Raw genomic sequence first — 15669 nt, 5'->3', positions numbered from 1 at the left:
TGAGGATGATAGATGGCAGATAAGAGAACTGAAATTCAAGTTTTCATATTATCTGAAAATCAAGGAATTTACTGGGGTCATACACAATATGTGTATATACTATCTATACTTCATATACTATTAAAACACATGCCAGAAATTAATAAAAAATTACTTATTATTTTGTCATGCTGCAATGTTGTGTTTCAAATACTTGCAATAAATGAGTCATTCACAAGAGCCTCACTCACATTTTAAAAGTAAGTTATTGATAATATTGTAATGCAAATTATTATTAGATAAGTTCTCCCTCTCAAGAAGTTTCCCCAAAACACAAGACAACTTTCAAAATATGATCTTAATCTTTCTCCTTCCTGATTTAGTTATCTCTAATAACAGATGCTGTCTCTTTTGATACTTGGTTTAAAATCTACCTATTCTGAACCTATCTCTAACTTCATTATACTCTCTTTCTACAGTACCCCAAACTTATGAATGTTTAGCTTTCACTACAATAAATAACTGTCTCTTAAAAACATTCTACTTTAAAATAATTTAAAATATTAATTTCACGTAATATTTTCACTTCTCAACAAGACTGGAAGTTTACAGTGGGCTACCCCATGTCTGGTATGTATAATGTATCCCCCTACTCTGCACCTACTACTCATTGTAATGTCTTTTACAAAGTAAGTGTTCAATAAATTTTTCAATCTACCCTAGGAAAAAATTCATAATTCCACAGATGATGGAGTAAATTACATAATTTATAAACTTTTTTAATCTAAATATTTATCTTTAGTATCTACAGAAACAACTTGAAACTGATTCTGTCTGAGTCTCACAGATAAAAAACAAATACTTGGTGCTTTCCAGAAATGAGTGGCAGCATGTCCTCAAGCATTAATGTTTGCTGTCAAAAAGAAAATGAAAAAGACAACTGAAATTCAAGTTTACCCCAACAGATTCTGACTGGCAAAAATCGCTTTCTCCCTTCAGTTCAGATTCAGCTCCCCATCACCCCTGAGGACCAGACAACACCAGCAGAAGACTCTAAGCCAGCGGTTCTCACCTGTGGGTCGCGACCCCTTTGGCGGTCGAACGACCCTTTCACAGGGGTCACCTAAGACCATCCTGCATATCAGATATTTACATTACGATTCATAACAGGAGCAACATTACAGTTATGAAGTAGCAACGAAAATAATTTTATGGTTGGGGGTCACCAAAACATGAGGAACTGTACTAAAGGGTCGAAGCATTGGGAAGGTTGAGAACCACTGACTTAAAGAAATCTCTAAAGAAAAGCAAGGAGGAAATGATAAAAGTCAACATAGAAAAAAATGGATATGTTGTAAAGATCAGCTAAAATCCAACATCTCAACCTTGGAAGATCAACCTTATTGAGCTGGGCTTTAACATTATGTCTTCAACTACAAGGAACAGCAATATTGAAACTACTTGCTATGAAGCTGTAGTCAAGGGCGTGTGCTGCTTTCCTGACACACAATGTCACCTAGAAGGTCCCAAAGCAGAAGTTTCTTGTCATCCCTGAGTAATTGCTACACACTTCCTCCTTTTTGCTAACTACATTATGTAAACTTCCTTCTCCTCTTAATGGGGAGCCCACAGTAAATTTCTTACTCATTCACAAAATCCTGTGAAGCTCCTATGGTTATTATAATGCTGCATCCTCTTTCCAAGATCTTTACTTTACTTTTATTTATTTTTATTTTGTTTGTTTTTTCATTGCTTTCAGAGAGGAAGAGAGAGGGAGAGAAGGATAGAAACATCAATGATGAGAGTCATTGATTTGGCTGCCTCCTGCACACCCTCCACCAGGGACCTACAGGGACCTAGCCCACAACCCAGGCATGTGCCCTTGACCAGAATCAAACCTGGGACCCTTCAGTCCACAGGCAGACGCTCTATCCACTGAGCCAAACCAACTATGGCCACTTTTATTTTTATATGTTGTTAATTTTCTGCAATGTTCTGTGCAACTTCAGATACTTTTTGGAAAGAGGAAAAATTTAAACAAATGGTATATTTAACCGGTGTTTTTTTGTTTTTGTTTTTATGAGAACTGGAGACCAAACTCTATAATCAACTATAAGAATTGACCCTTTTTTAATCTATAAAATTAACACTTCCATCTCTATTACTACCTCTCAAATTTCTCTGCTGAGTAGGGAAAGGAAGAGATTAAAAAGGGATGGGGCCATAGCCAGTTTTGCTCAGTGGATAGAGCATCGACCTGCGGACTGAAGGGTCCCAGGATGGATTCCCTGTCAAGGGCACGTGCCCGGGTTGCAGCTGGATCCCCCATATGGGGTGTGCAGGAGGCAGCCAATCAATGATTCCCTCTCATCATTGACTTTTCTATCTCTCTCTCCCTCTCCCTTCCTCTCTGAAATCAATAAAAATATATTTTAAAAAAATAAAAAGGGAAAGGAAGAATAAAAAGACAAGAGAAAGAATGGAAGGGAAGGAAACAGCAACAACAGCTACCATGCACTGTGTGACGTCAATGGCTTTTCTCCATCCCTATAACACTTTGAATTGTGAAAGGTGCTCATGATGTCATAACTAAAACAAAGATGTATTTTTACGAATAGTGGCATAAAAAAAGGGTTGGCAGAGAATTCTAAATTTCCCAACTAACATAATTAAGGCACAATTTTAAGTACCTTCTACTTATGCTGAGGATGTACATTTACTCGTATACAATTTATCTCTATAGTACTTGAACTTTTCAATGCACATTATCTTAATGTTCCAGATCTCAAAGCTCTTTCCAGATGTCAATCAACCAACCTACACACATCTGTTGCACACACACCCCACATTAACACTGTGATTCTGATGTGAGAACAGCTCACACATAGACCATGGCTATTCCCACATACCTCTCTACAGGTGCAGTGTAGTTCTCCACCCTGGCTGTGCCCTGTAATCACCTAACGGACTTTTTATAAAATCTCTTCTGTGCCTTAATTAAAAGATTCTAATTTACCTTATTTACCTAAATATTCTAACTCTAATTGCTTTGTAATAGGGATGGGTTACTTTTTGGAAATAATAACTAAGAACCTCTGGTCTAATCTAATTTAAAAACTTTCCCATGTTGTTGGAATGCTCTTTTCCTTACCTGTTTTGCCAATCAGTCCTACTGAAGAGGTTTGGGAGTGACAAGGATATTCTTTTAAACTGTAAAGTACAGTTCCTGAGATAGTATGGCAGATAGCCAGAGAGAACAGAGATTTATTCTAAGCCTTGTCTCCTCATCTATAAAATAGGGATGAAGATATCCACCCTGTGGGGGCATTATGAGGATTAAATGGCACATAATAAGTGCAGACTAAGTTGTAGCTACTATTGTTATTTGTTGATATCAGTCACTCCCCTGTTAGTAGGATTTTGTTCACTCCGTTAACATAAAATGGTTATCTCTGCGTCAGCCTCCAATAACAACTTGTCTCTGCTCTTCCAGTTTTTACTCTCAGTCTCCTCAAGGTCACTCAGCTTCCCACAATTTCTATTGTGCTTATCTACTGCTGTATAATAACCTACCCAGAAATTGGTGGTATAAACACATTTTATTGTTTCTCATAATATTGTGCACTGAATGGGCAGTTATACTTCACAGGTTGTGAGCTGGGAGGCTGGAATGGCTAGGAGAGTAGAAATGATCTCCATCACACGGTTGGCAAGTTGATGCTGGTGCTGGTGCTGGCTACTGCCTTTGAGCCCAGCCTGGACTGCTGACCAGCGTCTTTATTCTTCCACATAGACTTGTCCATGTGGCTCAGCAAGGTTTCCTCCTACCATGGTGGTCTCATGGTTGTCAAAGTTTTCATATGGCAGCTGGCTACCAAGACCACAAGAAGAGGAAACCCCAAGCCTTATTAAGTCTTAGACCTGACACTGGTAAAGTTTCATGTTTCGTGTTTATGTCTGTCACAATCTTGATTAAAGCAAGCAATAGGGCCAGCTCAGATTTTTAAAATTATATAGTTAAATGAATATATTTATTTCATATATACATGTACTTTATATATTACACATATTACATATATGATCATATACACATATGTATGTATGTATGTATGTATGTATGCTGTGCCTCATTGGAGGTCACAAAAGAACAATCTACCACAAAACCTAAAAGCTCCAGGCATCTATGCTACCAAATGCCAATTTGGATAACTGCATAAGCATAAATGTATAGATGTTTATATCATACATTGATTCTGTTATTTATCCTTAAGATGTTATTAGTCAGGGGCATTAGTCTTTAAAATAAATGGTAACTGCAAACAAAACATGGAAATACCTGAGAATTTTATCATAATAACCCATTTACATAATATAATAAAACTTTTATTTTATAAGTAGACCTTAGTAGATTGAGTAGAATATGAAACAAAACAATATTCTCAAAATTTTGTCTGTAAAAAATTACTAATGATTTACTTAGCACTGTACTTTACCTGAATTATCTATAATAAAATAATAAAAGGGTAATATGCTAATTAGACCAGACGTCTTTCTTGATGAAGCTGGGGCCAGAGGGAGGCCAGCCTGGGTCGTGGGTGCCTGCAGGCGGCCTGGGGAAAGCCAGCTCGGGTCCCGGTGCCTGAGGGAAGCTGGTGCCAGCAGCCGGGGGAAGGAAGGCCTACTCTTGCAAGAATTTTCGTGCATCGGGCCTCTAATTAATAAAAGTGTAATATGCTGAGTAGATGAGACGACCTTCTGGATGAAGCAGGGGCTGCAAGGGAAACCCCGGTTCCTGGGTGCCTGCCAGAGGCCAGAGGTAAGCCCGGGTCCCTGGTGCCAGAGTGTAGCCAGTGACGGCAGCCAGGGAAAGGCCTACTCTTGCATGAATTTCATGCATCAGGCCTCTAGGTGTATATAAAGCATTTAACAAAATGTCTGATACATAGTAAGTGTTCAATGAACTTTATTTTTATTGTTTTATTCTATTAATAAGCCACAATATTCACCAGACTGACAGAAATTTAAAAAACAATATGAGAGGAAACCTGTTCATTCATTCACATATACCTCCTCCAATTATCTACTTAATTGTGTTATATTCTGCTATACTACATACTGCATGAGTGATAAATTTCAGAAAAGTAATTGTTTTCTTATTTGCTCTTCAACTTAAAAAAATGTTTTAAGGTTTCCAAACAGTGAAAGATTATTTTCTAAACACAAACATTGCTAATATATTCTATTATCTAAGTTTAGTTATCTCTTTATATACAAACTTGCTTATTGTTTATTTAACATGTCACTGTAAGGCTAACATATGCCCAAGCCTCTGTGCTCCAGTCCAAACCAGTGACCCCAAGGTAGCAGTCCTGACTCAAAAGTCTCTGCTTACAAAATGCTCCACACAATCCGGGTTTTGTGAAAGATTGCTCTCCAATTTATTCTACCCTAACCAAAGTGTGGCACACAGATCACACCTGGAGTCCATAACTGCATTTTGTACATTTTCATTCCATTTCCCCATTCGATGCCTTCCTGGGCCATGAGAAGTGGACCTCGGCATTCTACCACTTCAGGAAGCCAGAGCTGCCTCACAGGCATGAGTAACAGTGCATTTAACTTTCTAGAACACACAAAACAGATATAGAATTTCACTGAAAGTAAGTATCAACATATCCAGGACCAGGATCTGAGCTGCTGCCATGCCCAAACCCCTCAGGATTAGCACAGTGTGTGGCCAAAACTGGCTTTTCTAAACAGGAGTCATTACTTCCCTATTAGAGTTTTTCTAAACCCTATAGTCACTTCCTCTCATCATAATATAATAAATTCAGAGGATGACTATGTCTTTGAGTTATGACAAATTCTGACTAATTGTGAAAGCTGGTGAAGGGGGAACACAGTCTCAGGCAGTGCGGCAGGTAAGGGTTCACGTTCGGGGTCAGACCTGGGGTCAGACCTGGGCGGGAATTCTGGGTCTAGTTACTCAGCGGTGTCACCTTGAGCAAATCACTTCAGTTATCATCCTGGCACAGCATGTTGGAAATGATACTAACAGCGTAACTGATAACCTCCAAATCTCATTTCCACATCAGCCTCTTTCCCACCCAGTCATCAAGGCAGGCCTTCTCACACATTACATGTGTTTATTGTCCCAGCGTCACTATATGGCGGGGATGATAAGCTCCTTTTAGCAGGCAAGGGGATTGGGCACCAAGAGGCAAAGTGACTTGTCCAAAGTCACACAGCTAGTGTGTAGCTCCTATGTTATTTACCCAAGGTGCAGTCCTGGCGTTTTCATTTTAACAAGAAGACTTCAGGACCCTCCAGTAGAAGAGCTGGATATGCTCTATTCCTAGCGCTTACTCTTTCAAACCCCTGGGTTCATTCTGATTTCAAGATAGCCATCTCTAGCTACAGAAAAAGTCAGTAACAATTCCTTTTAATTTTTACATGGTACATTATTGTCGAAATAAAACTGAATAACCTACATGCATAGAAATTAAAACACAAAGACTTTCCCCACATTGAATCTCACAGTAACATTGTTAACAGTTTGTTGCCTATCTTCCAGCCTTTTTTCTATAATCTCTCTCTCTCTCTCTCTCTCTCTCTCTCTCTCACTCTCTCACACACAAAACTATAGAAACAGTTAAATATTTTGTTTTTATTTTAAAAAATAAAATCATACTTAACAGAGTGTTTGGCAACTTTCCTTCCTCAATTAATATATCTTAGATATATTTTCATGTCAATCTATATGAATTTTCCAATTCTTTTAATGGCTGCATAGTATCTGTTCTATGAATATACTCTAAGTACAGTATCAATTTATAGGCATTAGGATTGAATACAGTTTTTCACTATTATGGACAAAGCTGCAACGTCTAATTTTGCACATGCCTATCTTTGCACTCTGGTGCTAGTATCTCAGTGAGACATCGTTCCTAAAAAGGAGAACTGCTAATAGGAACCTTCTAAACATTTACAGAGACTGTCATATGTCCCTTAAAAGGACTATCTTGTCACAAGTACATTTTTAATTCAGATGATAAGGAATTAGAATAAATTCTTTCAAATAATAGAAATGTGTATATTATCTAAACTTAATGACTTCTCTTCAATTTCCAACAAGTCAGGCCAAGGAATATTTTTTTCCCTAAGTAATGGGTAATTGTGTTCAGATCAAATAAATATAACCTTTTAAATCTTGGGACAAGTATATTGAAAACAGAATTGAAAATATTTATAACTGATCTATAAGAATGAGAATGAGAAAATTTGGAAATATGTCATCATTTACCATTTTTCAAAGAGAGAAAAAACATTAGAACAATTAATAACTAAGGTTCTAGAGTCAGACAAACTCAACCATTCACTCAACACATATCTATTGAGCATCCACTGTGTGCCACGCTCTGTTCTAGGTGTTGGATATATGGGTGAACAAGACAAAGAAGACCGCTCTGCTCTCATGTACTTTACATTAGAGTCATGGAGATGAAAATATATTGATTAATTAATAGAATAATTTCAAAACATGATAACCAGATAGAGTATTGTGAGAATTTACTGAGGAGGCAGGTCAGGGTTCCCTCAGACTTGATGGCCAAGCAAGGCCTCTCAGAGGAAATGACACATGGGATAAGGCCAAAATGACAAGAATGATCTGGCCTGGACAAGACCTGGGGCCGAGAAAGAGCAAATGTCCTAATGTGGAAACAAGCTTGGCCTTTTTAGGGAATGGAAAGGCAGCCAGTGGGCTAGCTATGGCATCTAGTGTTGTAACAGAGGATTGGGTGAGGCAATCAGGTAGGAGCTTTAGGCCACGGGGAGACGTGTTCTTCTATTCCAAGCCATTAGACTGTATTCGGCATGAGAGTGGCATGATCTACTTTATACATTAAGATACCATTCTGGCTGATATACTGATCACCACTTATTAACTAAGTATCCTTGGACAAGCTACATTACCTTTCTTAGCTTCAGTTTCCTCATTTGTAAAGATGAGATCATAATAGTATGTATTACATGGAGTTGATAGGAGGATTCAATGAGGTAATGAATGGAAAGCATTTTGCACACTGCCTAGCACCAATAATTGTTCACTAAATGATTTCAACTAAATCACTTTAATATCATTAAGACCATACTAAACACAACTGAGCATAATTCACTATCCCCAATTATGTACCACAAAGACTAAAATATCCTTTAAAATTATTTCTGTTTCAAATTCTCTAATATTAAAAGGCTGGAAATTTCCATATTGAAAAACACTCAGCACTTTCTTCTTACCTGATCCTGTAATTCAGCCTTGAACTACTGATGTGTATGTGCACACCCCTTATTTTCACACACACTAGATTATACATCTTTGTGTTACTCCCAGAACCCACAATGCTCAACAAATCTTATAAGGAAGGCATGCAGGTAGATGGAAAAAATGGACTAACAGATATATGGAGGATAAAAATCATGAGGACAAGAGAATAGAAGGGAGTGTCTTGAATTGAAATATTTAAAAGAATAAAGTTTCTAAGTGATGAGTATATGAAATGTATAACTGGTCATTTCTTGCCATTATTCTATTCGTGCATTTACATAGCACTAGATGTTATGCTGAAACCCTAAGAGAAGACACTGCCCAACCATAAGGACGTACTGCCCTCCAATCTTGCTTCATCTCTACTGAAAGTATTTAGCAACACTCTGAGAAACATGAAAGAGGTACTTCTCATATTTACCACAGAACTGAAGAATTATGAGTGATAGAACCAAAATTGTGAAACCTGCTGTGCTTAACTTTTGTGTTGCTCATGCATGTAGATCTGTTTGTCAGTCTGATACACGCCATCAAGAAAGTTGATATGTAGAATACCAATTTCTAGGCTTTAACTCAAAGATCCACAATAGTTGTGGAAACATTTGTTCAGTGATCTTGCATCTAAATATGCAAATTGTTTCTACACACTTGATAGTATGTAATGGATGAAAAATGATCTTATATCCAAATATAGAGGGCCATAGAAATTTAAAAAGTTACTGCTGACTTAAATAAAGTTAGTATAAGAATAACTAGAAGCAGAAAATAATATCCTTTACTGGAGACTATTCTGTGATATACAAAGTACTTTTCTATGCGTTATCTTATTTTGATCTTCATAACATCTCTCTTAAGAAAACTTGATAGTTTATGCCTGTGATTTATACATATAAAAAGTAACACACTGAGTATATACTTGGTCCAAGTCTCCAAGTCAGGAAGTAGCAAAACCAGAACTCTAACCCAGACCTTCTTAGTGTTCTTTCTGCCATCCCAAACTAGTTCAACATGCCACAAATCATTAAATTCAATAAAAATAAATGTATCTTTATTTCCAAGAGACAGGCGAGCAACATAAGTTGCAAGTAGCACTATTAAAATTCTGCCTGGAGTATTACAAATCCTTTCAAAAGGACAATAATCTCTTTATATAAACACAATTCTTCCCTGATCATTAAATACTACATACTCCCTAGCTCCAGGTAACACCAAAGCTTTCACCTCTTGAATACATACGTGCCAGATTCTGTCGTATATTCTCCTCACTCACTGACTTTGATTCTTACAACAATCTTATGAGGTAGTTATTGTTATCATCATCTTTGCCGTCAGTATGCAGAGGGGGGAAAAGGAGGCATAAAGAGGTTAAGTGTCCTGGCCAATGTGGCTCAGTGGGTTGGGCGTCATCCCCTGCGCTGAAAGTGTGCTGTGTTGATTCCTGGTCAGGGCACATGCCCGGGTTGTAAGCTTGATTCCCAGGCAGGGTGTGCAGGAGGCAGCCTGTCTCTGTTTGGCTCTCACACCAATGTTTCTGTCTCTCTCCCTCTCCCTTCCTCTTTCTCTAAAAATCAATTTAAAAATCTTTTTTTTTTTTTTTAAAAAAAGGTTAAGTAACTTGCCCATGACCGTTTTGCTAGATACCAGTTCAGTGGCTCTTAACAACAATGTTATGCTGTCTCTTCAAATAGAAGCCTCTTTATCCCATTCCAATCTCTCCCCTATGAGATTCAACCAAGAGAAGGGAAGAACCTCTAATTTAAATGAATGATTCTAACTCTTCATGTGCATGTCTAAGCAATATCCACTTGGAGACCACTGATTACACTTCATCTTCAAAGGGCTGGAGGACCCATATGTAAAGTGTCTGACGGACAATTACTGGCACAGCATATGCAGGTGACAATTACTGAAAGTCTACTATATGTCTGGCATTATGCTAAGTGCTTTTCCCTATATATGCGCTCCATAAATGTCACCATTATGCTTTTATTTCCTCCTAGAGGATAGGCTAGGTCCAAATCCGTTTCTTTGGAAATAGGCTGGGCAGTGAAGAAAATGTATTCCCATGAAGGCAAGGACTGCCACATCACTGAGTGTAGAAAGATGTTGTATATGGGTTATAAGGGGCTGCTATTGTTCTGGCCTTGAAGAAACCCAGGTGCACGTAAAAAAGGATGGAAGGGAAGTATCCATGAGAAGACTGAGGTTGTAAGCCAGACCGCGTGCCCCCCGCCCCATCTACAGACTTCCTCTCCAGGAAAAGTAATACTTAAAGCACAAATAAATTTAAAGTTTATATAAGTTCTCTCCCTGAATCCTTTTAAATACTATGCTTTCTTGACATTTTTCAAAGAAAAATAATTTATAAAAGAAACCTGTATTCACACATAACTCCTGGGAAATCCACATATTATGCAAAACAAACTCCACCAGCCTCCCCTGCTAAAACTACAGTTTGATTTCAAAATAATGCTAACTCATTCATTGATTCAACAAGTACTGAGCAAGAGCTATCATGCATACCTGGTATTAAATGAAGTAGATATAAAAACAAAGAACTCAGAGTCTAGTAAGCAAAACTGATCCCATGGAAACTAGCCATTCTTTAAAATACGGTGATGACTATTTCCAACTTGCCACAGTGAGTTCAAATGACATAGAAATGGTCATATGAAATACGGTGACATTGGCTTGGAAAAAGCTATACCTTTTACAAAAGATTTATGTATTTGTGTGTGTGTGTCTTGTGTGTGTGTGTATCTGTGTGTAGAGACACATACATATATATTACACATGTCTGATAAAAATGTGAGCTATATAGATGTATTTTATATGTACGTTATATATATACATATACATACTAATATAATATAAAGCAAGTTCCTTTAAAAAAATAAACATATTCAGCACCAGTGCACCTCAGAGTAAGACTAGAGATCCAGGATGTCTGCTGAATCTAGTGAATTATCCAAATAGATCCATAGCTTCCCCTCCCTAATGTTCTTCAAATTCCTAATTGATTAATATATTACATCTAAACAAGAAAGATGTAGAACTACTTATAGTAACAGAGAAGGGAAATGGTGGGAGGTAGTGAATATACAACTAGGCAGAGTTCTGGGTTTCACTGTACATTCCACAGCCAATATGAATGATATTGATTTTCAGATTATCCGCTCTTTTATATTACTCATACCTCCTTTCCCCTCTATTAGTGAAGAGAACCCAATTGTCTGTGCATTTGCTTGATCCCACTGAGAGGCCTGAACCACCACTTGGAATATCAATCATTCTTTTAAGATTAGTCTCTGCTAAAAGCCTGCAGCGACATGATAATGCACTAACCTGTCTCCAGTTAATGGCAAAATAGTGGTTGCTTGAGAAGAAAACACAATGAAAGATACTCTCATGCGAGGGCTGCAAAATAAGAAGAGAGGCAGTTAAAACATGTTTAAAGGAAATAGTGGTACAATGCAGATATATAGCTAGGGAGTCTCCTTTAAAATCCGTCTCACTGAATAGCCCAGGCTCCTTTCCAATGGAACCCCTAAGATACACTAACTCTGCTTAATGTTACTGCACAAGGCATTTTGGATTCAGGCCGTGCTTCTCAGCACTCAAGCACTCCTCCATGACCCTTGGGGCCGTTTAGGAAGAGACTTACTAGAAAGATAAATTCTAGGTCCATGAACAATTCTTTTGAGAAACTGCTTGATGTTCTATCCTATCTCCTTAAAGGAGACCAAACCCTGCAGAAAGATTATGGCTAGCAATATCGGGGATTGGAGAGTAGCCAGTTTGACTTAATTACCACTACATTATGAATTTCATAAAAAGTTATCCTGAATACTTTAGAATACTTAAAGAATGCCATGGGCAATTTGAAAGAGACCAACAAATCCCGTTTTGATTAGTCATCTTCAATTTTCCAAGTCTCAACGGTCATATTGCCATAGTCAACCACTGCCCCAGTGAGCTGCGTCTTTTAAGCTTTCGGCATTTATACCACAGAATGGTTCCTGTTTCTAAGACACTCTTTGCAACCATTACTCAGATTGGAAACTGAAGGTATGAAGCTAAGACCTACAGACCGCAAGATCAGAACGATGTCCCATGCATATTTTGAAAGTTACTCTCTTCAGTAGTCACCCTTTATTCACTTCCTACGCTGTATCCTAGTAACGGAGCAACCAAACTTGAGCCAGAAAACTGTGTATTACAGAAGTCCAACTTGCAAAGCAGACCAAATAAATAAGAACCTCCCTTCTTGAAAATGTTGTATTGAAATGATCCATTGCTCTCAATCAAAATCTATGTGAAAACTCTCTGCACACTCCTGGATTAAATCAGGAAACTTATCAAGAACTCTCTTCTGTCTTTGACATTAAAGGACATAGGGCCCTGTTTGTTTTTCTTTCTTAGACAGTTTTACCTCTGACCCCGCCCAGAAATGAGTGTCATACTTGGTTTCTGAAGCAGGAGACCGATGATGGAACGTGGACAAGCATACATTTTTATAGGGATAACTTTACGGCTGCCAATAACTGAAAGCAAGGATTGCCTAGGCCTCTACAGATTGTTGAAGTTACTTGCAACATGACTTTCAAAATGTTTTGATCATCCAAGCCTGTTTTACAGACAACATTTGGGCTAACAAGACTGAAAGAAGCAATATTTAATGATACAGCTCCTTTTTGTGTCCTTTCCATTATCTTGATAAACTTGCATTTGCTCATTGCATGTTTTTCTTTAAAAAAGAAAAATGAAAGGGGGGAAGAAAGCCTCAAAAGCCTGGTGTCTGGGGGCTATGTTTAAGTAGGGATGCCACTAATCCCTAGTTACCTCTAAATAAGAGGGTGAGCTGGACTGCATAGTAGTTATGCTTTTTATAGGAGAAGAAACCAGTCTTTCGTAGGAAGGCTCATTGCATATATAGAACAGTTAAATTCTAAACGCACCACACACCCACCCACACATTTTGTAAACACAAGTCATTTCTTTAAACAACCACACAAGTGCCTTTTCTGGTAGTAGGTTATTAACACATGTTCATTTGAAGTTTACCAACACTTTTTTTTTTTTTAATGAGGACCTCTACAATGCTAAGAATCGTGTGGAAAGGAAAATATATGATGGATACTATTAGCATAAAAATTTTAATGTGATAAATTATGAGAAAGCATAACTGAAATTCATAACAGATGAAAATTCAAAAAGGAAAAGACATGTGGAATAGCATTTGAAGATGCTTCCCTGGGGCCTGAGCCAAGTTTCTGGGGTCCAGATGACATAAGCCCTCAACAAGTGAAGGTCTGTCCTAATAAGAGCATGTGTGTAATAATGATCCTGAGGCTCTTTCACATCCACATTTCACTGAAGGCTTTTCCTGCAAAAGGTTTCCAAAAAAGCGGGGGGAATACCCTGCATGCTGGTCTACTTCCCTCAACCTCACACTCCAGTCGCTAGAAAAGTAAAGTGGGAGAAATACCTCACAAATCGTTCTGTAAGTTGCTTGACAAAATCGTAAATTTCAAGCCAGTTATTGGCCACACTCCAAGACCTGAAAAAAAGAAAGAAAGAGAACTGATCAGAAAAACAAACATGTACATGGGGCCGCTGCTAGAATCAAAGTAACAACACCAGCCATGAAACTTAGGTGTTGCAAGAACTGAGAAAGTCAACCCATCTTTGGGGACCCCCTGCCTGCTAATAGTTGGGAGCAGGACCCCAGCTCTTTAAAGTAAACACAGCCTTCTTCCCAGGACATGCAAACTACACAGGGTTTGTTAACCCTGGGCCTTTCCTAGGATAAAACCAAGCAAACTTTAGCCAGAGTGACGGGGTGAGGACAGGGAGGCTGACCAACAGTCTGGTCTGAGTTCCAGGGGCACAGAAGGCTACCCCCAGTGGCCGCATTTCCATTTCCCAGAAAGCCCTTGGACTGCAAGCAGGGACTACCCCACTTTCCCAGAGAGTCCTGCACCTCAGGACTGGCTCCTATCACCACCCCCAGCCCGCAAAGAACCCAAAGCGCTGGCCCTGTGCCCGGAAAGAGCAACAAGGTAGCCATCCACGGGTTTCTGACTCCCCTCCCCAGGGCGCGCACACATCTTTGCTTCCCGGCCACAACTCACCCCATGCCACCCGCCCCACAAGACACTGGACCCCCTTGGCACTCACTTGTCCAGGACGAAGTAGAGATCAAAGGCGCCTCTGCAGCTGGGCTGCTCCTGGGCGCTCAGCAGCCCCCCGGGACCGCCGAGCGCCAGCAGCCACAGCCCCGGGACCAGCCAGCTCCCCGGACTGCGGGCCAGCGACAGCCGCGCCACCATCCTGCGGGAGGGGGGCTGCGCCTCCGTCAGCTCCCGGCCCCCTCGGCGGGGCTCCCCGGGACGCGGCGGCGGTGGTAGGAGTCCCCCAGAACCCCGGGGCGACGAGCTGCGAGGGCGCCGGCGCCTGGAGCAGCGGAACCTACTCCCTGACAGCGGGAGGGAGAAGGGGCGGGAGGGAGGTCCACAGAGGACAAAGGGAGACGCTGCAGCCGCAGCCGCAGCTGCCGCCGCCGCCGGAACCCAGGCGAATCCCGGCGGAGCGCAGTCAGTCCTTCCCCCGCGGATCCGGAGAGTCTCTGCAGGCAGCCAGGGCCCAGGCGGCAGCGCGCGGAAGAAGTTCCTCCCCGGCCTCCAGACCAGCCTGTGGCTCCCGCCTAGGACCGGACCCCGAGCCCCATTCCGCGGGGTGGCCCGAAGCCCGGCGGCTGCAGTGCGCGGCGGGCAGCCGCCCCCCGGACGCCACGACGGCTGCACAAACTCAGAGCGGAGGTCCCGGTCCTCCGGCTCCTTCCCTTCCTCCGGCGGCCCGACTCGCCCGGGCGCGGCAAACTTTCTTCCTTGTGCTCGGCGGCCCTGGCGCGGCGCGGCCGGGCGGTCCCCTTTAGGGGAGGAGGCTGAGCGGCCCCGGGCGAGCGGCTCGGACCGGCCACTCCAACCAGAGCCCAGCGCGCAGCGGGGCCAAGTCACCGCTCAGGGTGGGCGGGGCCTGATCCGGAGCCCGCAGCCCCACACGCACACTTGTGGGTTCTTGCCGAGTTGAAAATGACTAATGCTTGCCAAATTGGGGGAAGAGGAGGAGTTTAGAAAAGCAAATGTCCTGTAGCAGCTGCACACCCATACACCCTGCAGGCCTGGTCCATTTCAGCAGCTGGAGTCGCTGGGATCGAAGACCGAAGACTAACAATTCCAAGGGGGGCGATAGGCTATTCCGCCCCACCCCCACTCCCACAAGCACACACACTCTTTTTACTTCCCCAACCCTCCACCTAGGAAGGCAACTTCTTCTTTTTCTATGATAAACCTTTGTAGTTT

General features: G+C 40.9%; 1 protein-coding gene across 2 annotated transcripts in view; it reads right to left on the bottom strand.

Annotated features, from left to right (window-relative positions):
* Window positions 1–15291, bottom strand: part of ANTXR2 (ANTXR cell adhesion molecule 2) — a 129686-nt gene extending 114395 nt beyond the window's left edge. For both annotated transcript variants that reach the window (XM_070394185.1, XM_070394178.1), the window contains exons 1-3: window positions 14486–15291; window positions 13794–13865; window positions 11651–11722 (exon numbers count right to left, since the gene is read on the bottom strand). In XM_070394185.1, the coding sequence (XP_070250286.1) occupies window positions 11651–11722; window positions 13794–13865; window positions 14486–14637 (296 nt within the window). In that variant the 5' untranslated portion in view covers window positions 14638–15291. The remainder of the gene's footprint in view (window positions 1–11650; window positions 11723–13793; window positions 13866–14485) is intronic.
* Window positions 15292–15669: the final 378 nt, after the last annotated feature.

Source organism: Myotis yumanensis, unplaced genomic scaffold, assembly GCF_028538775.1.
Source record: "Myotis yumanensis isolate MYYU_CA2020_CCGP unplaced genomic scaffold, mMyoYum1.0.hap1 SCAF_1, whole genome shotgun sequence".
NCBI lineage: Eukaryota > Metazoa > Chordata > Mammalia > Chiroptera > Vespertilionidae > Myotis > Myotis yumanensis.
This window is presented reverse-complemented; position numbering and strand designations above follow the sequence as displayed.